This window comes from Myotis davidii, unplaced genomic scaffold (genome assembly GCF_000327345.1).
Source record: "Myotis davidii unplaced genomic scaffold, ASM32734v1 scaffold6, whole genome shotgun sequence".
NCBI classification, from domain to species: domain Eukaryota; kingdom Metazoa; phylum Chordata; class Mammalia; order Chiroptera; family Vespertilionidae; genus Myotis; species Myotis davidii.
Genome location: NW_006383011.1, coordinates 15,969,505 through 15,979,188, shown reverse-complemented (window position 1 = coordinate 15,979,188; position 9,684 = coordinate 15,969,505). Strand labels below are relative to the sequence as shown.

The following is a 9,684-nucleotide window of genomic DNA, read 5'->3' as shown; positions in this document are numbered from 1 at the left end:
AGGGAAGGGGAGGGGAAGGGAGGGGAGGGGAGGAAAGGGAAAGGAAAGGAAGGGAAGGGAAATTAGACTAGAACATGGAATGCATCACACAGAGTAAAGATAGTTTAGAGCTTGCTGAATCTTTTCTTAGGGTGTTATAATGAGGTGCTGTGCGTGAGGTCATATATAAAATGCATTTTTAACTGTTGCTTATAATGGAAAGTTTTGAAGGGCAATGCCTCTCTTCACCCTGATGTCTAAGAAATGACCCCAATAGGCGACGTGGGAATGGCGGCCTCGTGCATGGTGAGGGGGACAGGGCAGAACGCAGCTGTTTGTTTCTTTCTTGGTAACATGGCAACACCACTCCCGGCAGAGCCACTCAGGCCTTTGCACAGGTGAACGCATTGACGCCTCTCGGCAGGAGGCAGGCCGCCACACGCCAGGGACAAGGGCCTGGAGGTCAGAACAAGCTGAATTCATTCCTGGCTCTTTCCTCTGGCTGGCGTGCACCTTGGGCAAGCCGGTTCCTAATCTTAACCGTGGGGGTTGTGGCCTCCAGTCGGGTTGTGTGTGAGGTTCAATGAGTCAGGCAGGTAAGGCACTTAGGAAAAGTGAGCTTTATTCTACTTTCCACATGAAGACATTGAAGCTGTGCCAAGCACTGTGCTGGTACTAGAAGTACGAAACAGCCAGCCACACAGACCCAGCTTCCAGCCCAGTGGCCAAAACAGTGATGGAGTAAGTCAGTACCTAGTCACACTGACGAGGAGGCCAGGAGGCCAGGAAAGAGAGGCATGGGGTGGTCCAACTGCGAGAGAGGGACCAGCCTGGGTTGTGGGCGGTTTCCCGGAGAAGGGGCATTCCTTTCCCACATAGCAGCGCGAGACCCTTCTCGTGAGTGGCCTCAGGAGTTTCCGAGCTCCTTTGCTGCATTTGAGAAGGAAATGGATCCTCCTCTGCTCTCGTTTCTGGTCTTGGAGGGTGGTGAGCTCAACGGTGTGAGAAAAACAATTGCCCTCTGCCTCCTCTGGGGACTCGGCAGCATCCATGTAATTAACCGGGAGCTTCCCAGGCCAGGCTGTGACCTGGGCACCGCCAGTAATGGGAGGTGCAGCTGGTGAGACTCACCCTGAGACACCACTCTCGCTGGGGAGCCCAGATTCATGGGGCCCTTAGAGGCTTGGTAGCTCTTCACCTCTGCATGCCAGCAACTGAGGCCACCATGGCTCTCTCCTTTGGACCACGGATTGGCCGGGAACCAGGTGGCTTCCCATTGTTGAATGCCATGAAACTATTCACTGTGCTTAAAGAGCAAAGGGGCCTCGATTTTCTGCTCCCCTAAAAGGTGGAAGCAACTTTGCCAAGTAGAGTTCACAAATGGAGAATTATGCAACCCATTCATTTAAAAATTAGGAGATCTGCCATGAGTCGTTGATATCATCCTCCTGAACAAAATGAATCTCTCCTAACATGATGAACAAGGTAATTTTCGTCCTAACATGAATCTCTGCTATCATTCGCCTGAATAAGATGGAAAAGGTGACCAAGGCTGGTTGACTCGCAGTGGATTTAACCACACTCCCAAAGTGTGCTGGCGGGGCTGGATGTGAGCTTTGTCAGAGCGCTGTTTGTAGAGGGCCAGGTAGAGGGTTCTGAGCCTGACCCCGTCTTACATACTATTTTTATGAGTATCTTGATAGAGAGATGGGAGGCTTGCCAATCAAATTTTAGGGTGACCAAAAGCTGAAGGATATAGCAGATAAAGATAGGATGAAAGAATTAAAATGACATTTTCCTAGTACTTCAGAGTTCAAGAGAGCTTTACTTAAAGGCTCTCTTATAACCCTCAGCAATCTAGGTATATTTATTATCCCCATTTTTTTTTTTTATTTTTTTTTTTTTTTGCTAAATCAAGATTCAGAGAGGAAAATTATAGAATCATTATTTATGGTGATCTTGACAGGCTAGAAATAAATACCAAAATAAGAAGAAATCAAGGCTAAACATAAAGGGTCACATTTCAATTAGAAAAGTCCATTTTTAGGAATTGGGGGTATGTGTTCGTTTCCTAAGGTTACCACAACACACTATCACACACTGGGGGGACTGGAATAACAGAAATGCAGTGTCTCACTCCTGGAGGCTGGGTGTCAGCTGGGCCATGCACCCTCTAAAACCCACAAGGGAAGAGTCCTTTCTATGCCCATTCAGCTCCTGGTAGCCCGCATGTTCCTCGGCTTGTGGCAATGTTACCCTGTCCATGGCTCTTCAGGTGACTTTCCCTCTGAGCATATCTATCTCTGTGTCCAAATGTCCCCTGCTTACAAGGTCACCAATCATACTGGGTTAGGGTCCACCCTAGTGACTTCCTCTTAATTTGAGTACATCCGTAAAGACCTTAATTCCAAATCAGGTTCCATTCTGAGGTACTGGGAGTTAGGATTTCAACATATCTATTTGGGGGACACAAGTCAACCCATAATAGGGTTCCATTGAATTGGTACAACTGTGATTTATCACAGCTACTTAAGAAATGATAAAACCTTGATAACTATCTTAGACATCGGTTTTTGAGGGTTTCCACCAGGTAGAGGGTCAGACGAGAATGGATCAGCTTTGGCCACCACATTCTAAGAAGGAGGTGGACAAAGGACAGTAGGGAACCACAGAGACATGGACAAGACAGGTACTGTGACGGTTCTGTGGGCAGCCCAGGGCAGCATGAATTCTCTGTACCTTTTGCTCTGTTTTCTATAAAAGAAGTCCAAAAATATGGCCAGTTCTTGGTTAACAAAATTTAAAGGGAGTGGGGAATGGAGGACTATGTTTAGAGAAATTCCTAGGTAAATGGTAGTTAACTTGAAATTCTTTTCCAACCCAGCATTCCAGCCAGGCAAGACACTATGGAGCCAGGCTGCAGTTAACTGATGTTGCGAAAGCATTCTCGTTGTTGAAATTCTTGCCTTTTCTTTTAGAATATTGTAAAAAAGGAAAATGGAGCTCAGATAAGACTATTGACATTTCAAAGCTAGGAGGAATTTTGGGTTTGACTGTTACAGTAAATGAAATTATTTTGAGCAAATGGATATCAGGTGTCTGCTGCGTGTCCTGCTTTGCACTAGGTACCTGGAGGGATATGAGAGAATATTAGGACACATGTAGACTATGCAGTGGTTCTCAACCTTCCTAATGCTGCGACCCTTTAATACAGTTCCTCATGTTGTGGTGACCCCTAATTTCATTGTTACAAATAGAACATAATTAAAGCATAGTGATTTATCACAAAAACAATATGTAATTATATATGTGTTTTCCGATGGTCTTAGGCGACCCCTGTGAAAGGGTCGTTCGACCCCCAAAGGGGTCGCGACCCACAGGTTGAGAACCGTTGTATTAGAGGAAGGGACCAAATGTGGGATCCAGGAGGTACTATGGGGACTGGGAAGAGGATGAGATGGGGTGAGGCTGTTGTCAGGGGAGACTTGGGGAGTTGGAACGGGATATGGGACCTTGAGGAAAGCTGGCATTTTGGTGACCAGCGCTGGTCACAGTCACGGGCTGGACACTCCTGGCTTGTAGTCATTCTACCTAGGCTCTTGCTGTCATTCCAGGCAGAGGTCAAGAGGTGGGCAGGGACAGCAAGGCAGCCACATGACAGCCAGTCCCGTGCCCCAGCCTGTAATCAGGTAGTTCTCTAGGGTTTTAAAACAGAACTATCTGTTGCTCTCTCCTGACGATCGAATGGAGACAGAAGCAGGCATCACTGGCTCCTCTGAGGGCTTGTGTCTGTGACTCAGTACAGGGAGGGCCAGGAGAGACTGGCATTGGCCACAGAGGAAGCAAGCGCTGAGGAAACATACCTGTCCATGTCTGTGCCTGGCTCCAAGCCCTGGCTCAACCAGCTGAGACCCAAGGCTCAGTGGCCTTGGAGTGCTTTGTAAGATGAGCTCAGTGGCTTTGTTTCTGAGATGCCATTTCTCAGAAGGCTGTGGAATGACATCAGCTCAGTGACGAGGGCATGGGGCAGGAGGCAAGGAGCGGGGAGGGTGTTCCAGACAGAGGACCAGCCATGCAAAGGCTTGGAGTCAGGAGCCAGCCAGCGAGTCCAGAGAACTGCATGGGAAATGAAGCTGGGCAGATAGGCAGGGACGAGATCCTGAAGGGCCTTAGAAGTGTGTGTGTATAAGAACCTGGGCTTCCCCAAGAGCAGCGATGTGCTGATAGAAGAACCGTAGTCATTGGAGGAAGCACTGGCATGTTTGGATTTGGAGGCAGACAGAGAAATGTAAGACGTAGTCCCTGCCCCCAGCAGCGCATGGCGCTGATGGGCAGATCACATGGACTGTGCTGGGTAACAGCCACGCTGCCCATGGTGCCTGCCCATGGCACACAAGCTCTAAAACTCAGAGGCAGAGTGGAAACTCACATTTATTGGGTGCCCGTTAGTATCAAGGGCACGGAGGCACCTAACATTTGGCCTCTCAAGGCACCTATTGCCACCTGCATTCTACAGATGAAAAGATCAAGGCTCAAAGAGTGACTTCACACGGTGTCATATAAGCAGAAAGGGGCAGTGCACGGACGAGAAGTCAGCGGGTGCTCTTTCTCCTCCTCTATGCAGCCTCTCCTCGGTGTGGGCCAAGGGCTGGGGGATGGCTTCATGGGAAGATATGGTCTGAAGAGTTAGAAGGTTGTTCCACGTGCCCCAGTGTCACCCTTCAGTCTGTGCAGTGTGGGCTGAGTCTGGCTTAGACATTAGGGAGGCATCTGGGATGACCAGGGGGCTAGGGGACCAGGCAGTGTCTCTGGGAGTTTGCCCATTGGAATCTTGGAGTCAAGTTTTGTGCCTGTGAGGGAGGCAAGCAGCTTCCCAAAGAATAAAACCAGTGAGTGAAGGATATAATCTGCAATTATCCTCAAATCTGGGGATGTTCATTGCTGCATACTAGTACATGCTATGAATAGGCAGTGATGGCGAACCTATGACACGTGTGTCAGAGGTGACACGCGAACTCATTTTTTTGGTTGATTTTTCTTTGTTAAATGGCATTTAAATATATAAAATAAATATCAAAAACATAAGTCTTTGTTTTACTATGGTTGCAAATATCACAAAATTTCTATATGTGACAAGGCACCAGAGTTAAGTTAGGGTTTTTCAAAATGCTGACACGCTGACCTCAAAAGGTTTGCCATCACTGGAATAGGCAGTGATGTTTCCCAGACATAACTGCTTTGGAAAACTTCCCAAGTCTCTAAGGTGAATAATCAGGAATGGCACATAGGGTGGATGCTGGCTATTTGACGTGGAAATGAGGAGCTGGCATGTACCTAAGATGTCCAAGGAAAACAGGGCCTGGGCCAGGTTGCATAAGCGGGTGGGTGAGCCAAGAACGTTTTCCTGTAGAGCTCTTAAAGAATGGCACCTCGCTCAGATGCCACAGGCGATTCTGACCCCTGGAAAGTCCAGAGCTGAGCGAGATGGCTCCCCAAGGTAGCCTGCCACGGAGCTAGAGGTGCTCTGAAAATGGCATTCATGGCTGTGTTGACTGAGCCTGATTCCCAGTACATAACCAGCGAGTTGTGAAATTCAGCTATCGTATGGAATCTAGGTCTGTCACATGCTTAACTGACCTCAGGAAACAAAACCCATGTCCATGACTAATAGACACCAATGACTGAAAGGTGAAGTGCAAACAAGTAGATAAACAGGGAGGGCCGATGCCAGAGCCTTGCAGATTCCCCGGTGACCAGTGAGAATGAGCCGGCACGGAGGGGGTCCTGCCCTGAAAGGACAGGAGACCTGGGCATGGCCCGCCCTTGGTGATGTTACATTGCATTTTCCTCCTGCCCCATCTCTTGGCCTCTCTTGTTCACCCAACTCCTGCCCCTCCTACCCGCCGGTCCCCTTGGCTCTCCTGTGCCTAATAGGGATGCCCATGGCTGCCTTCTGGGAGGATCCTCAGTACTTCCCAAGGCACCGCCACCTTCTACCCCTCCCACACATCCTTCTGGACTCATTTCATCCCTCATCGCAGGCCCATACTCTGTAACCCCTCCCCACTCAAAGTGCGCCCATCCCTCCTTCAATAGAGACCTTCGGGAGAGGCATCACAACACCTTCGCCTGAGGTACCGGCCCTCCCAAGTCCCATGTGAGTCACTGTGAGGGATGGGCTTCTTTTCCCCTCTGACGTCCATCTCCTCTCCGTCCATTTTCCTCTCGCTCTGTACGCACTAGAGATATGAAACAGATAGTCCTCGCGCCTGGGGCCAGCCCTCCTGTAGAGGTGACTAAGCCACTAGGCTTGCCCATTTCAAGGACAACGTATGTTTCCTTCAGCTGCAGGTCCTGTCCCCACCACTCAGGTTCTCTGTATCTCCCTCTGTCACCCCTCCAAGGTCTCTGACACCTACCTACTGTGTAGCTCAAGCCCAGGGAGAAGATGCCAAGCCGCCCTGATGGGTTCTGGAAGATTATCTCATCCCTGCTCCATGCTATCCATCTGATTCTGATTTCAGTCCTGGACAATTTGCACAGTCTTCCCTGCTGAGCTCGCCCTGTCCACATTACGCACACTCTCCTCTACTCGCAGATCAGTGCCACCAGGCTGGCCTGCTGGCAAGCCCTCCTGGCTTTATTGCAGTCTAGTGGCTTTACCTAAATATCTCCTGATAGAATCTGACCCTGGCCATGGCTTCCCACTTCTCCAGTCAACCCACACCGTGGACGCATCACGCTGGGACCTGCACTTGAGTCTGACTCTGCTCTTAACTAGTTGGCTGACTCTGGCAAGTCACCTCTGTGAACTACGGTTTCCTCATCTGTGCAATCAGGATAATAATACCCCGTTCCAAGGATCCAATGAGCAAATGGATGTGAAGGTGCTGTAAACTGTAAAGCAGCATCCCAAGCCGGGTTCTGCGGACTCTGCTTCAGGAGAAAATCTATGTCGGGTTTGAGGAGGGCTGACCTAAGCTACATGAACTCGGTTTCCTGGCTCTAGGATGTCTCAGAGCCTTTAATTTGCCAATGTGCATAGCAAATGCAGGCAAGGCACAGGGTACACAATAAAGCTTTATCTCAAAACCACTTTTTTCATAGACTACTTATTCACATATTTTAAGTTACTATTTTCTACAGATCAAAGCATCTATTAATAGTATGCCTCCTACAAATAATAATGCTAATCTTTCCACAAAATTGATTCCATCATCCAGGTCTCTGGTCCTGAGTAACACCAGTCAGTCTGTTTCTTAAAAAGTATTACCGGCACCCTTCCATCTTCTCAGCTTTGCACTGTGGACTATGGGGGTCAGGGGCCTGTTTTGGAAGGCTCCACAGTCGGACTCCACTCTGGCCTCCCGCCATCCTCACGCTGGACTCTGCCCCAGGCAGCGTGGGGAACCCATTGTCCTGTGTACACATCCTTCCTGTTCCTGCCCCCTGCTTTCGTCCCATCTTTCTTCCTGACAAGGTGCCTGTCTCCCATCTCTACCAACACGATTGTGACTCAGTCTTCAAGTCTCAGCCAAGCCCTCACTTCTCCATTGCAAGTTTGTCTAACCGATGCAGACTGTCCCGGCAGCAAGACTGGCTCCCAATGCAACTGGAAACCCCAAGAGGCAGAGAGCATTAGATACACTTCCTGTTTTCTCCCCCAGCCAGGATTTGTGTGATTGCCCTCAACCCTACTTTGGGAGCTTGAACCTCCAACGGCGGGGATGGGAGGGAGCGGTCCTTCTGAACTGGGTGGGTTTATTTGCACCATCAGTTATTCAGTACATGTTTATCATTGGGAACCCAAGGTTGAGTAAGATAAGGCCCCTGCCTTTAAGAAGCTCTTGGTCGAGACAAAAACATAAACAATTCATTGCGAGCTAGAGTGCTGAGTGTAACAATAGAAATAATATGGGAGCACAAGATAGGGTTCATGGTGAGAGCAGCTTAGGACCAAGGCAGGGTTCCCAGAAGACATTCCCACCCCTGTCCATGGCAAGGTTATGGGGGTCTAACTATAGGGGAGAAAGAGCACTGGAAACTTTGTGGGAGGGGATTGAGTTTGTTACCATGGTTACAGAGAAGGAGATCTCAATGAAGCCAGAGGGTTAGGGCAGGTGCTGGAAGGGGGAGTGTGAGATGGGAGCTATGCATCCCACTCTCCCACACACGCACACACGCACACAAGCACACACGCAGTCTGTGGGGATCCCACTTCCCTGCTTTTCCATCGTACCCTCTCACTCCTTCTTCCTTCTCACCTGGACCCATTTTTTTCCTTTCCAAGTCCTCTGTTGCCTTCTGGTCCTGGGGCCATCCATCGTGACCTCATTGGAACAGCTCTGTGTCTGCTCTCAGTAGCTAGTGGCCTGCTTTGGCGAGAGGCTGGTCAGCGCGATGCCCACTCCCTGTGGGGGGTCCTGGGGAGGGAGGTCAGCCTGGAGTCAGTGCTTTCTCTTTTCTTCTCACAGAAAACCAAAAGAGACGTCAATAACTTTGACCAAGACTTTACCCGGGAAGAGCCAGTACTCACGCTTGTGGATGAAGCAATTGTGAAGCAGATCAACCAGGAGGAATTCAAAGGTTTCTCCTACTTTGGTGAAGACCTAATGCCCTGAGCGCACCCCCCTCGCCCCCCCAGATGGAGTTTGGTGATGCTGCAAGAAGGGGTGCCGTGAAGATGGCTGTTTTCCAGAGGCTCAGAAGGTCTTGAACTACTTCTCCTCCCCGGAGCCCCTATCCCTGTCCACTCTATTTATTGCATTCCCTTAGCCCAGGCCAGCTCCTGCCTCCTCCTGCCTGGTGACCAGAAGGCACTCTTGGCTCTCAGCGCACCGGGAAAGCAGCATCGTGTTGGGCCGGCCGTTAGCTGGACACGTCGCTGTGTTTGGTCTGTTGGGGAGCCTGTTTCTACTTCTCAGGGGCTCCTGGCAGTGAAGCAACTTCAGTTCTTTCACTGCAAAGGAAAATGTAAAAGGCTAACAAGAAGACTCGGGCTCTGCAATTGAACGTAGAATTCCAACAACTCTTGCTTCTCATCCCTCCAGTCCTGCACCCCCCGCCTGCCATCTTCTGCCCTTCTGTGCGGGGGAAGAGACTGCTTCTTCAGCCTGAGGGGGGCGCCCTGAGGTGCCTGTGAAGGAGAGAGACTGGGCGATGCGCAGGTTAGCTGCCTGTGGTGGTGTGTCTGGAATGGCTAATCCTTGCTTGCTTTGGTGTTGGCTTGGGGGCATGCCAAAGTTGTGGAAGCATGTATCTTGTGGAAGAAATTACTCTTTTTGAAAAAGAAAATTTGATTTTGCACTCTCTTAACGTTTGGAAAAGATATCCTCAAATTTGCTAATTGGCCAACAGATACAGATTCCAGTGTTAATACAGGTTGATATTAAAGGGCTAATATGGAACGAGAAACCAGTCGTCCAAGGTTTATACTCCTAATGCATTGGTGGCACACGGGGGCTGTACGAATTGAGAGAAAAGGAAACAAGCGTGGTCCTCGTTACTAACATTCTGCCTGAATACGAAGGCCACCGCCCTGACGGCCACGACCCTGGGGTTCTCGCAAAACTCAGCTCCCAAATTCTCTTTCCACTTACGTCCTGAGTTCCCAGCATAAACTCTATTTATTTCCTGCAGCAGTGTGTTATTTTTGCGCACTTCTACAAAATGGTAGTACTACTGTGTTGTGGTTTTTAAACATTA

General features: G+C 49.5%; 1 protein-coding gene across 1 annotated transcript in view; it reads left to right on the top strand.

The window, feature by feature from the left end:
- The window catches only part of PRKCE (protein kinase C epsilon), a 446,492-nt gene extending 437,031 nt beyond the window's left edge, over nt 1-9,461 (top strand). The window contains exon 15 of the mRNA XM_006778637.1: nt 8,454-9,461. Within this exon, the coding sequence (XP_006778700.1) occupies nt 8,454-8,600 (147 nt within the window). The 3' untranslated portion in view covers nt 8,601-9,461. The remainder of the gene's footprint in view (nt 1-8,453) is intronic.
- The last annotated feature ends 223 nt before the right edge of the window (nt 9,462-9,684 follow it).